General features: G+C 46.3%; 1 protein-coding gene across 2 annotated transcripts in view; it reads left to right on the top strand.

The window, feature by feature from the left end:
• TRPM7 (transient receptor potential cation channel subfamily M member 7) overlaps positions 1 to 14,165 on the top strand; it is a 2,096,104-nt gene that overhangs the window by 1,097,301 nt on the left and 984,638 nt on the right. For both annotated transcript variants that reach the window (XM_085644243.1, XM_085644244.1), the window contains exon 21: positions 9,547 to 9,855. In XM_085644243.1, the coding sequence (XP_085500369.1) occupies positions 9,547 to 9,855 (309 nt within the window). The remainder of the gene's footprint in view (positions 1 to 9,546; positions 9,856 to 14,165) is intronic.

Genomic DNA, 14,165 nt, shown 5'->3' on the forward strand with positions numbered 1-14,165 from the left:
TAGCCAATTAAGAGGCGGCTCAAAAGAATGACAAGCTTGCAAATGGTAAGTGATTGGCAGGCTCCAGGGCCTATGCTTAGTACAATAACCCTAGCAGCAAGAGCTAATGCGCGATGTTTGGCGAGGCCTACAAATGTTTGAAGACAGTACTCATTAGTCTGAAATTCCGTAGAACTCTTTCGTTGACAAGTGGAGCAACAAACTAATACTGGGGACACATTTTATACCTCCAATTTGGTTGGACTCGACCTACTTTTGCCTGTCTACCCCATGTGAACTTTCTCTCAATCAAAAGGAAGTGAATTCTGTCAATCTGGGAGGACCCAGGTGTTGTCAGTGTTCTCCTGAAACCCTCATCCAAACTTTGCCATTAGTGGCGTATGTTAATCACCACTGTGGTATTGTTGTCGGGTGGCTTCATCATTGAGTTTCACACCTAGGTACTCGCTTCCCTAGGTGATTACTGACTCCACTCGTGGGAACGTAATGGTGGGGTCTGTCTGATAGTGTCTAAAATTACTTCCTGTATGTTCGAAGGCTACTATATTATGGGTGGAAGATGCAGGGGTAAGATTAAAAGAAAGGCGATATTCTAGTATGTCTTAATTAACCGTAACCTCATACAGGAGTGGTCAATATGTTTCGGCCTTTGATGCCCTGTTGGGTCTGTACCTTCTTCCGGAACTTATACCAATTTCGCAGGTCCCACTGTAGCAACCTTAAAGACTATAAGAACCAAGCAGAAAATCTAATGGAAAAACTCAAAGCGAAATAATATCCAACACAAATACAGAAAAAGTGTAACAAACGTGCAAGAAACCAAAAGAGAGGGAGCCTCCTGGAAGCAGCAACTTTTGATTGAGAGTATTATGAGGCATAGAAGAAGATTCAAATTCTACACTTTTACTTTTACCCCGCCCCCTTGATTTTGAATATCCCATGTGAACTACCTGTATTTTTTTGTGTGTTCCCAAGTAGCACCAAGGTGGCATGTCAGTGCCTCATAAGAATACGAAAACTTTGAACCCAGTAAAGAACAATTCCTAATTGAAATGAGACAAGAAAGAGAAAAATTAGGCCTCATGCTTTCCATCCTCCAGGATTATTGCACCATTTTTCCTACAACGCGATTTAAAAAATATATATATTTTTCGTTTTCTTTGCTACACTTTCACAATTTCCATAGTCATTAATGCAGCATGCAAAAGAATTTCCTTTTTATATGAATCCAAACACTAGGTTTTATTCACTCCTATACTTCTCATTTTATTAATTTCCAAAGAAATAATGTTACAGCCAAAATGTAGGCGAATATATGTCATCCCATTACTCCGAAAACTACACTGACTCAAAACGTGCTGCATTACCATTACAACTATGAGCAGCTTTGCACCTTATTTTGTGGCTGACAAAATAAAGATACATACCATCAAGCGTTTTGAGGACACTCACTCAGCTTTGCAGCAATGGCTCCGGCAGCCTGGAATTCCTTCCCTCCGCACATTCGCCAAGAATCAGATCTGCTGCTGTTCTCAATACACATTAAAATCTGATAAGACTTCTAGCAGCAGATTCCTTACCTTTGTATTCGTTCCAAGCACCAGATTGGATCTAGAAAATGTTTTCAGCAGTATCTCTTCACATCGAAAGAGGGCATTGTAGTAACGTTGTCCACTGGATGTTACGTAGATTGCGTCCATATAAGCACCTATTGTCACCTGACTTCAGGGTCTTCTTTTTCACGCTTCCAACACAGATCTAGAGTGGTTCCTCTAGCTGTTTTTTTTATCCTGTTTCAACAATTTTGTGTTGAAGGAACAGGGAGTCCCTTTCTTTTTTCTCATGTCTTGGGGGTTCAAACCTTGTGAGTCTGTGGAAGGCAAATGCCAGCCACGGACCCTCATACTATTTGTATGTGGTGCCTTGGGTAGCACCACGACTCTGAGGAATGCGGCTCCTGCCTTCGCCAGAAGGCTTTGCGGGAACAGCGCATGAAGATCTTGGCTGCACAACCGGCAGAGGCCCGTGTCGTCGTCATGTCTCGTTCAAAGTCCCTGCTGGAGCACTCGAGAGGCTGCTCCAGAAGCCATTCCTGTTGGCATCCATCGCCCTCCACGTTGCAGGGTTAGTCATCCAAGCTCAAAAGATTGAAGTCTCCGACTGCAGAATTGGAGCAAAAGTCCATCCTTGTCCTCCCTGATTTCCCTTGAGCAGGGGCGACTGAGCTATATGTGGGAGTACTATAATTCCCTCCATGCCATCTTTGGACTGCAGCCTCCCTTTGGTGCATTTTCGAGCCCCAAGAAAGTGGCATGTGTCCTCATGGATTGCTTGCTGGCAGGGTCGCACTTGCCGTCCTTTAGGCCTTCTGGATCCGTAGTCGATTCTGTGTTGGCTCCGGTGCACAGCCCTTCCAGGGTTCCCACCTGCAACGCTGTAGTCACGTCTGCCGACACAGACAGCGATATTCCCACCTCCTTCTTTCATGTAGTATCTACCCTATAATGGCAGGAACTGCTAGTTTGTGGACAGCATAACAGTCGGGACGGTGCCAGACTGATTCCATGCACCACCTCAGGATATGTCGTCCTATGGGCCAACTACCTCACAGTGCCACCATAAGCACCCCTAAACCTAGACAGGTAGCGAATGGTTCTGGCAACCACTGAACACGGCAACCTTACTCTCCAGGAATTGTGGTAACAGATCTAGAACACTTTTGCTCAGTCGCTAGTGGCACGTTTTCAATATTTTTTAAACCAACATGATTCTTTTATAAAATATATGTGCTGCAATGAATTAGAAGTATTAGGACAGTGAGCAGAATGAAAAGTTCCACCATTGTGCTAAAACAATGTATATATGCAAGCACATAAAACAATATAGAAATCTGGCGTACTCTTACTATGCGTCCCCTAAACTAAGTGTCTAGGACATGTGTATGTGTTCTGCCAAGAATCCCCATTCTAGATGATCCAACCCCCATTGCCTGAAGGGGAAAAAATGTAGGCACCATTCGTAGCAATAAGTTAGACACCCCTCGTAGAGATATCAGCAGGCTGCTGGGCCAAAGCATCAGCATGTAAAGACGCTGCAAATGACAGCCAAGTGCTCCTCTGCCAACACCCGGAAATGGATGTTTATTTATAACAAAAGTCATCCTTGCCTTGGGTCGAGATCTTGATCAGGCAGCCATTGTTTGTGATCTAGATAGCTCTGTCGCCACATGTACTAAACAAACAACACTAGCCTCCTCTAGAGGATAGTTGGCTGACCTAGCTGGGTGAGGCTAGTGGTCTTGAGTCCTCACCAGTTACGTACCTCCTTTCCCCTCCTAGCCTTGCTACAGAGGTGAGTTCCTCCCTCGCTGAGGTGCCGAAGAGGGCAGCTGTGGTCCTGGACTTGCACCTACCCTCTCTGGAGGTGAACACTGACCCCATGATATAAGTGCTTCATCAGGTCCAAACTGGGTAGAGTCTATGCTCCCCTACAGTGAGGCCCAGTATGACCACGTGGTACAAGAGGAGCTCTGTGAGTGAGTCGGGTCCTTCCTTTTCAGAGAATAAAAAAAAATACCTCTAGAAGCCCAGTGACCTCCCCAATAAATCAAAAAGCAAGAAAAGCTAACTCCCTCCCCGTGTGGACATTAAGCTCAGGATCCGGCCCCGTACCTTTCCCAGCCACGCTCCTCCAGGCGCGTGGCAGGGCGAGACGCCGTGTAGGTGGCCTCCTGGCTCTGCAGCTCTCTCGTCCCCTCCGCTTCCGGCCTCCAAATCTCGTTCTCCACTCTTCACCTCGCTCTCCGTCTCCCTCGCTCCTCGCTCTCCTCCGGTCCCGACCTCCGAATCTCGTCCTCCGCTCGTCACCTCGCTCTCCGTCTCCGTCGCTCCTCGCTCTCCTCCTTGGGCTTTCGCCCCGTCTTCCTCGCGGACTTCCGCCTTACGGGGGCCGAGTGTCGCTGATTGGTTCGTTGTTGGTGACGTCATAGGGGGTGTCTCCTCAGCCGGGACGAGCCAGCCTGCGTTAAAGGGGCCGCCTGCACCCTGTAGAGGAGGTGTAAAGGTGTCATCAAAGAGGGTTTTCTCGTAACCCTCCTCTTCTCCCGAGGCCAGGCGACACATCCCTACCGCCGGATTTTCCCTATCGGGGGAAATGGGGTATCGGGAGAGAAAGTCCGCATTCCCCCTGGTCCAGCCCTTTTCGATGTTTCACTTCAAAGCGATAGGGCTGTAAAGCCAAGAACCAGCGGAGGATGCGCTAATTGTGGCCCTTGTTACGCTGAAGCCATGTCAGAGGGGCATGGTCCGTAAAGAGGATGAAGGACCTGCCTTCCAAATAGTAGCGCAATTTCTCCACCCCCCACCTGACGGCCAAACACTCTTTCTCTACAGTGGAGTAAGCCTGCTCTCGGGGAAATAGCTTCCTACTGATGTATAGAATAGGTCGTTCGCAACCCTCAGCATCCTCCTGGGAGAGCACAGCCCCTATCCCAACCCCCGAGGCATCCGTCTGGAGGATAAAGGGCTTCTGAAAGTCAGGGGCCACTAACACTGGGGAAGAGGTGAGGGCATCTTTGAGGGCCTGAAAAGCAGTAGCTTCCAGGTCCGTGGGAGCCCGTAAGCGGGGAGAGGTCTAGGACTTACGGAGGAGATCAGTGAGGATTCCAGCCAGATTGGCAAATTGAGGGATAAACCTACTGACGTAGCCCACTAATCCCAAAAACGCCCTAAGATCCCTTTTTGTCCTTGGGTAAAGCAAAGCCTGAACCGCTGCCACCTTTTCTTTCTGAGGTTCTATGTTTCCGTCCCCAAGCAGAAACCCCAGATATTTTACCTGTTGGAATGCCACCCGGGATTTTTTTGCGTTAATATGGAACCCTGCTTGGCCTATGCTTTCCAATATATGGTTCAGATGTTGGAGGTGCTCGGGCCATGTTTTACTGAAGACTACTATGTCATCCAGGTAGGCAGAAGCGTAAGGAAGATGTGGTTTTAGAAGGGTATCCATGGCCCGTTGAAAGGTGGCCGGAGCCCCATGCAGCCCAAAAGGAAGGACAGTAAAATGGTAATGACCAGAAGGAGTCGAGAAGGCAGTTTTCTCCTGGTCAGCAGGAGCTAGGGGGATCTGCCAGTATCCCTTGGTGAGGTCGATAGTGGTTATATATCTGGCCTCACCAAGGCGCTGTACCAATTCGCCGACCCTGGGGAGCGGGTAAGCGTCCTGTTTGGAGACCCTATTGACCGCTCGGAAGTCTATGCAAAACCGGATACTTCCGTCCGGTTTCGGCACCAAAACTACGAGGGAACACCAGTTGCTATGGGAAGGGATGATAACTCCGGTCTTTAGCATCTGTTCTATCTCTGTTTGGAAGGCCAGTCGTCATGCTTCAGGTATCCGATAGGGTTTTTGTTTGACGATAACTCCTGCGGGGTGGGGATAGTATGTTCAGCTAGGCGGGTTCTCCCAGGTTGATCGGAGAATACAGCAGAAAACCGAAGAAGAAGGGAATCTATAGCATTCCGCTGACATGCGGACAACTCGGGATTGATAGGAACGTCCTTAACGGTATGCACCAGAGGGGTGGTAAATGAGACGGTTTGGGAAGAACTCGGAGGGTTTCCTAACCATTTTTTTTAATATGTTAATGTGGTACATCTGGGTTTTGGTTCGAGATACCTGTAGAACGTACGTGGTTCTACCCACCTTCTTAATGACCTGAAAGGGACCTTGCCACTCCTTCATCTTTTGAGCAGAAGTGGGTAACAACACCAGGACCCAATCACCCACATCGAGTTCTCTCCACTTCTTCCCCTTATCGTAAAAGTACTTTTGTTTGGTTTGGGCGAGGGCTAAGTGTTCATGGGAAAGGGTCCTCAACTTATGTAGTCTGGACTGCAACTGGCGGGTATAATCTAGCAGAGCCTCCGCTTCTTGTTTCCCTTCTTGTTCCCAGCTGTCTTTAGTTCTCTCAAGTAGAGTTCTGGGTTTCCGCCCAAAGAGAAGCTCAAAGGGGGATGCCCCCAAGCTTGACTGGGTCTGGCTCCTTAGTACAAACAGGGCCAAAGGCAATAGTTGGTCCCAGTTCTTTCCATCCCCAGACAGAAGTTTTTTTAGGGTCAGTTTAAGGCTTCCATTATAGCGCTCGACTAAGCCATCTGTCTGGGGGTGATACACCAATGTTTTTATGTGTCTGATGCTGAGCTGGAGGCACACCTGTTTTGACACGAATGGGGTGCCCTGATCAGTGACTATCTCTCTAGGGAAACCCATCCTCGAAAACACTTCAACCAGGCGCTGGGCTATGGCCGTGGAGGTAGCTGCTCTAAGGGGGAAGGCCTCCGGATAGCGGGTCGCATAGTCTACCAAAACAAGGGCATATTGATGTCCTCTACTGGACTTGGGCAAGGGACCTATGAGGTCCATCCCTAATCTGTCAAACGGTTTGCCTATGATGGGCAGAGGTTGTAAGGGGACCGCAGGTGGTACGTACGGATTGCGCCGTTGGCATATATGGCATTCCTGACAATACTTCTGTATCTGTGCATATACCCCAGGCCAGAAGAAATGCTGTAGAATGGCTTGTCCAGTTTTTTCTGCCCCCACGTGCCCCGCCAAAAGGTGGGCGTGGGCAAAAAAAAGTATTTGATCCCTAAAGTCTGAGGGAACAAGTAACTGAAGAGCAGCGTCTTCTTTCGCTAAACGATATAGGAGGCTGTTTTGTTCAATAAAGGTGGGATATGCTCTATTTGCTTGGTCTTGTTCTGCTCTGGCTTTGTTCCAGGCGTTGACAAGACTGGCATCATTCAATTGGGCAGTTCGGAAATGAGTATCCTTAGCCCAGGGTTCTGGAGTTAACACTGAGACCTGACAATCTGTTGGGGAACTAAGCGCTTCCCGCATCATGGAGGTAAAACAGGGGTTGTCGGTCCCTAAAATGACCGGTTCCGGAAGGTGTGGAAGTACCCCTACTATCGCATCCATGCTAGCCCCTGTGGGTGTTTGGAGTTGGACTGTAGCCAGAGGGTATTCCCTAACCTCCTCGTGTACACACCTAATGCCCACCCTTCTACCCGGTAGGACCCAAGAGTGGTGAATAAGCTCCTGTCTCGCTACTGAGTGTTTGCAGCCTGAATCTAGTAGGGCCCGTACTCCTTTACCCTGTGTTTTTACACTCACATAAAACACGGGTCCTATTTCCTGAGCGAATAGGAGGGAGTGGGGCGAGTAGCTCACATCCATGGGTTCCTCCTCTTTCTCCCTCTTCTTCCTGAAAAAGCGAGCTATGTGTCCCCATTCCCCACAGTCATAACATTGGGGACCTGAGAAAGGGATATTGTCTGGCCATGCTCCTCGGGACCGTACGGGCTCAGGGACTTTAGCATGTACATTGATCAAATTCCATAATATGGCTGGAAAAGTTATAATTAAAATATGCTGATCATTATTGGTTCCTAAATTAAAACAAATTTATGTTGTATTTACTTGTTCAGAAAAACGAATTACTCACTGCAGGATGATTTTCACATGTTTGCTTGCCATTGTATGACAGTTTATATCGAGCCAGCAATTCTGCCTTAAAATATGCGTATCTCACCTCCTTTATTATTATTCTCACACACTGTGGAAAATAGCAATAACTGCCATGCCAAGTCTGCTAAAACACATGTGCAAATCCTTTTCGGAATTACCATGGTAGAATTGAGTCGGTCCTTAAATATAATGGGCTCTGTATCCCATCCCATGGGAACAAATGTGGCCCATAGGAGGTCCTTGTGGATGAGGGTAACATTTTGTTTGAGTCATTCATTCTCAGCTGTTGGTCCTGCTGCTTAACTGACTTCTTCGTTCTCAAGATAAGGTGGATGCTTTGTTTGAATAGGTGAAACAGAGCAGCCCATTTCTTGAGCTCTTCGATTATCCTCTCCATCATAGTGTTCCCCTCTGAAATCAGAAAATTCTTAACTTGCAGCCACTAGCTGCAACTAATGCAGCGGGAAGGAGGCACTGTCTCGCTAGGGGCAGACTTGAGTAGCGGTAGGTATCTCCTGGCTGCTTCTTTCTCCTCTTCCATGACCAGCAATTTCAAGTCTGTTTGACTCTTCTGTTCTGCACTGCTAGACTGGGGTCAGAGTAACGGTGTTCCTTCCACAAGGGCCAAGTTTAACCTCAGACGTAGATCCTTCAGTTATTCTCTGCCACTGATGAAGAAACCTGCCCTGCCCGAACACAACACAAATGTATTGAAGAAAAAGGTCTCTTAATCTTTGGCCAAGGCGGTGATATAACATGATTAATCAAAAGAAGAAAATTATTTTAATTTAGAACATCCGATCTGGTCTTCAGTTTGAAGTCTAGTCATATTCTAGTATGTCCTCAGCACAGACACTATCTTGTCTTTTTAGTGGGGAACTTGCATTTCCAGGTTTCCTAGAGGCTATTAAGTCTCACTTACGCTTAAACTGATGCACTTGCCTGCAAAAATCCAGCATCCTAATGTACCCAGTTCTTGAATGACTGGCTTTTGAGCTCTCCACAGATACCACAATGTGTATTCACAGTCATCGCTTTACAGTCAACAAGGTGCTGTCAAATGTGCTACCAGCAGTCGAATCTTCAGCTTATTGGGGAGTGGCTAGTGGGCCTTTCCTCTGCAAGAATGCTTAATTCACATTCAGGAGATGGCAAAGATCTACAGCGAGCAAGGCAGTCTAAGCAGTCCTACAACTCTTCGGCCTGATGGCGTCATCCATTGTTCAAATTCACTATGCAAATCTGCAGATGAGCTCCCTGCAGCAGCTGCTCAGGCAACAGTGGATCCAGGTTTATTGTTGGTTACAGGATCTTATCCATTTTGATTAATCCGCTCAGCAATGGTGTAAAATACCATCCAATCTGTTTCTAATAAAGCAGTTTATGGGCCCCTTGGTCTCAGATAAACTTGGTGACAAATGCCTCCTTACAATGTTGGGAATCACATCTGGTTCCACTTTTGTTCAGAGGGCTGTGATCCTAAGAGGATATTCAACTTCATATCTGTTTTCTATAGTTAGGTGCTATCACACTGGTAATGAAGTTGTTGCTTCCTCGCTTTCAAGGGACACAGCTGCATGTCATGATAGACAATACCTGTGCCATGCATTATTTGAACAGCGAGGGAGATGTTGGTTTCCCTACCGTGTCACTACATCCCGGATAGCTCTGGCATTGGAATTTATAAAGCAACTGTTATGTCAGCAGCCCATCTGGGGACAGAGGAAGAACTGATTGACCCAGCTCACACTGTCCCCTCCTATGCCTTTTGGATATGGCCCCAGTTTTCTTTTCTTTGAAGGGGCTCCAGAATGGAAACTGTGAGTCATTAATCTGTGTTTTCTCAAGCCTGATTACTGTGGTAATAACATCTTTGCATTGAAGTAATAAATGTGCGAATTTGTATTTATTAGTAGGCTTGTTCCATATCGCTTGTAATGCGCCCCATTTATAGATAGAGCGAGAACGTATTATTTATGTACATTTAGATGACCTCAGTATGTTTCTGTTTTGTAGATCTTCATGTCTGAAGCTGGGAAAATTAACCAGAAGATTAAAGTGTGGTTCAGCGATTATTTTAACATCACTGATACAATTGCCATTTTTACCTTTTTTGTGGGCATGGGATTGAGATTTGGAGGTGGTAATACCTTTTCGGAGAGCCCTTCTAATGAGACTTCTGAAAGTGACATGGATGACGACTCCATACTGATTGCTGGAAGGCTAACCTATTGTCTTAATATAATATTTTGGTATGTGCGATTGTTGGATTTTCTGGCCGTCAATCAACAGGCAGGACCTTATGTTATGATGATTGGCAAGATGGTAAGTTTCTTTGTGTTTCTTGTTTTTGTGCATTAGTTGTTGTGGTTTAGATAAATAGAATTAGTACATTAAATGAATACAACTTTAGTACACTGTTTCTTGATTAAGTTACCACTCAAGACATTCCCCATTCTTCGATCCTTCACTGTTTATATTTTAATTGAAAGGTTCAAACTTCATATGTGTTTTATGATAAAGAAGATATATAGGTTCCTATGTAAGGAGGACCAAAGTGCATCTAGTATGAAATGACGGTCCAGAAGTCGGGTATTTAACTGTACACATATTGTGGTGTTCCCTCAAGACGGTTGCTGTGACTAAATGGGATGTATTATATTGTGTGGTTGTGTGACCTCACCCTGTAATACACTCCCCAACCCCTTTAGGACCCTTAGGTTTTGTTTGCCAAACCTTAAGCCATCCCTGGGCAGCTGGGGCTGAGAGCAAAAAGGCTTGCACAAGGGAACAAGTGTAAAGCATTTAAACCGCACCAAAACAATGAAAGTAGAAATCAACAATATACTTAAGAAATCCGACACCAATTTATAAATATAGAGCATATTTTTAGACATCGCAATTAAAAAGATACACCTGAGGGTTTCGGAGATGTAGAATTTACAAGGTATAGTAAATCAAAGCATTTCACTCAACCGCAAAAAAGTAATGGCAAATACAACAAATTTTACACTTATTAACTCTTCACAAAGTTTGGACTGGTTGTAATGCAGTTGCTTTAAATCACTTGAAGTGACCAACTACCGTAGGGAGCCAGTCAGGGGGACCAACAAGGTCCTCCGAAACACTTACCACAGCAGGTAAAGCTGTCTTCAGTTAGTTCCTGGCACTTTTATCCATCCTTTGCAGGACTTGCCTATAGAAGTGATCCAGATGCAAGGGATGAAGGATGCTGAAGATGCTCTAGAATACTATGGATATGATGCAGTCGACAGGGGACTTGCTGCAAATGCTCCTCTGTCCACAAATGGAGTGTTGTAAGCCTGGTCACTGGGCTGACGTCCCTCAAATTCCACTTGGTGCTGACAGAAGTCTTGGGCTACCAACTTTCCCCAACAGACTTAGTCAGTTGTTGTGTCCCTGTGCTGGGAACAAGAGGCCAGTCACCTGGCTTATTGAGTCTATTGGATCAGAAAAAAGAGAGTGTTACCCAGGTTAGACCAAAAGGGACCGGGTTGTATAACACTAGTAAAAATAAAGATTCCCTTTTATGTCGTAATATATTTCCAATAAAGACATCTTAATTAGTTTGCACTGAACCAAAAGAATACAATTAATTTATTTAACATCATCACACAGCGTAATTAAAATCATATGTTCTTGTTACTTTATTATACAAATTACAGGCCCAATTTTCATTCTTAGATCACAGATCCATTAAAAATACATATATGAACACATTAATATCACCTTTTTATACAAACTGGTCTGCATTGAGTCTGTTGACATAGGCTGGGCTCTCGAGTTGACTTTTCCTTGAGTAGACAAGCACAGTCCGTCTTCTTTGCTAACCACCAGTTGCAGCAGGTGTAGTCCATGATGGTGCAGCCTCTCTTTGCCGGTTCCACTGTTTAGCAGGGTAGTCCTTCCTCGGTCCTTCTTCCAGACAAGTCATGATCTGAGTTTGGGTTACCAAAGGTGTCCTATTTATTTCTTTATTTTTTAAAATATCTTTATTGGATCTTCAATTTTTTTTTTGTTCCATCTTTGTCCATTTTCATATAACACATGACAAAACAGATGTCCAAAAAATAGTTCCAGCTGTACATTACAATATCTCGACAGTACTATCATAAATCGTCAATAATATAGCAGAACGTTTTTCAATGTGTGATAGCACACCAGTGTGCTACTAATAGGTCGCTTCTTACAACGTTTGTGCGATTATCCGTCCTCCGCACTGTCCTACAGTGTCCAATCGACGTTGAAAGGATTTGACAAAAGAGGGAAGGGGGAGTCGCCAATATCTTTTTACAGCATTGTTGGTATCCTTGAAGTCATTATGGGAGAACTACCTAAACATTAGCAAATGGTAAAGATAGGCTTATGTGGCCAACGCACTGAGCCGATGAGTGGATGTGTCCCAAAGTGAAAGGAATACGGAGATACTTACACACACCAATAAAGTAAACATTATTATAATAAAAATTTCAAACAACATATTGAAAGAGCTGCCATCAAAAAAATCAATCAGAATAGCCTTACAAGACTGGGTGTGGGTCTGTGTAGTGTATTAGTCACAAAATTCTAATATACTAGGGTGAAGCTCGGACTCGTGTGGGTGTTGGGGGCTGGTGTCAAGAGGGGTGTGCCGGGACAGAAGAGGGCAGGGGTTCGTTACAGCAGACCTACTGTAGAAGGTGACATTCAATGGGGTGTGTCCGTCCGCTGCCCTCCTCTAGCTCCCCGCCTCCCGAGGCCTGCAGCAGGTGTACTATGTGACTGCTGGTTGGGTGCCTACGCCTTCCCCGGTGGTTCCACTGCTGAATGCTGTAAGTATGGTGTCCCCGTGCTGCGGTATAGGGTATTTGCGGAGCCCCGCCGTTTCCTCCCTATGCAATGCGGTGCTCTCCGCCTGCGCCCATATCTTAAGTGAACCCGTCCAACTGAACATCTCTGGGGGTCTGCATGCCTCCACCACTTTATCATCAAGCGTTTGGCAACTATTAGTCCTAAGTCTCTGAACCGGGACGTAACTCTGTTTTTCTTGGGCCTAACATAGACCCCTAGAATGCAGATCTCCCATGTGGACGGCAAGGACGTGTCGGTGCAGGTCGCCAATACTGCAGCAACGTCTTGCCAGTAACGGTGGAGGGAGGCGCAGGACCACAGCATGTGGAGCAGATCTGCGTCGAGTTGCTGACGAGGACATTCAGATGTAGCAATATTAAAATATCTGTTTATTTTGTCAGGAGAAAGATACGCCCTTTGTATTATGTAAGTCTATATTAGCCTGAATTTAGAGGTTCTTGGTATACAAGTAGCACCAGCTGAGATGGTTGCCCATTCCTTGTCTGTCCAGGGTCGGCCTCTATCAGCTTCCCAGTGGGCACGGAGCGCCAACATTGGTTTCAGCGTGTGTGAGTAAGCCCTTCACAAGCCAGTGCACTATGTGTGATCCTGCCCCCATTACGTGTAGATACTGCAGCAGCAGGTGTGTCGGCGGCTCAGTCGCCAAATCACCCAAGAATGCCGAAAGGGCTCGTATAAGAGGCATGTAGGAGAAATTGCCCAGCAGGTAAGTCCGTGTCCTCCGCTAGTGCCTTTGAATGTTAAGAGGGCACTGTCTCTGTAAAAGTCACCCAGAGTTTCTATACCCACTGCGTGCCAGTGCCTAAGAACGACTTCGGAAGTACCCACGTTCCCTCTGGGCGTCCACAAGAGCGGTAATATCGGGGCATATGGGAGCGTCTCACGGGTAAGATATAAGTTCCTCTTGTAACATCTATCATTTTTTTGGGATAAATCTGTTTTTATTTTTTTGCAGGCGTTACGCCTTGTAGACAGGCAACAGACATCAAATAACAACGACCATACCATAAAGTATTAGCCAATAACGGGCGAGCATGACCTTAGACCAGGAAACCCCCCCTCCCCCAAACATACAGCAATGTCACTGTTGGTTTAGGGGCCATTTGGATCTCGATACAATAAACGTCGTCATGCTTTGGAGCTATAGGTCCAGTGATATGGTGTACACGCAGAGTCTTCAGGATACATGCATGTACAGATGTAAGGAAAGAATATTAAAAAAAGGAGGGGCAAAACTCAAGAGACCCCCAATAACCAAGAACAGCAGCATAGTCTGACATTTAAGTGTGTATCCCGCATTGTTTTCCCCCCGCCCTCTCACCCACGGCACCCCACAGGCAGGCACCACCACACAGGGAGCCCGGCACTAGCCATCCTAGGCGTCAGATAGTACACAGGCATCTATGTGGCAGTAACTGATCCCTGGTGGCCTATTCAGCAATCCCCAGGAAAGCGCCTCCTCCATGTACAGGATGTCCCTCCGCAGTCAAGGCCTGTAATAGACCCTCCCACTGTGACGCAATATGCGTCTTCCGGAGTCCCAGTGTTTCCTCCCTCGCGAGAGCTATTCCCTCTGCATTGGCACACGCCTGGAGTGAACACCGCCACACCTGTGTGTGCGGCGGGTCTGGCACCTTCCATCGTTTAGTGAGTAGTTGTTTAGCCACCACCAACCCCAAGTCGAGGAAGCGGGAGGTGACTTTCGTTGACGGCGTTCTGCGAAAGAGGTGCAGCAGGTAAACGGGCCATTCAAATGGTATGAT

This window comes from Triturus cristatus, chromosome 3_1 (genome assembly GCF_964204655.1).
Source record: "Triturus cristatus chromosome 3_1, aTriCri1.1, whole genome shotgun sequence".
NCBI classification, from domain to species: domain Eukaryota; kingdom Metazoa; phylum Chordata; class Amphibia; order Caudata; family Salamandridae; genus Triturus; species Triturus cristatus.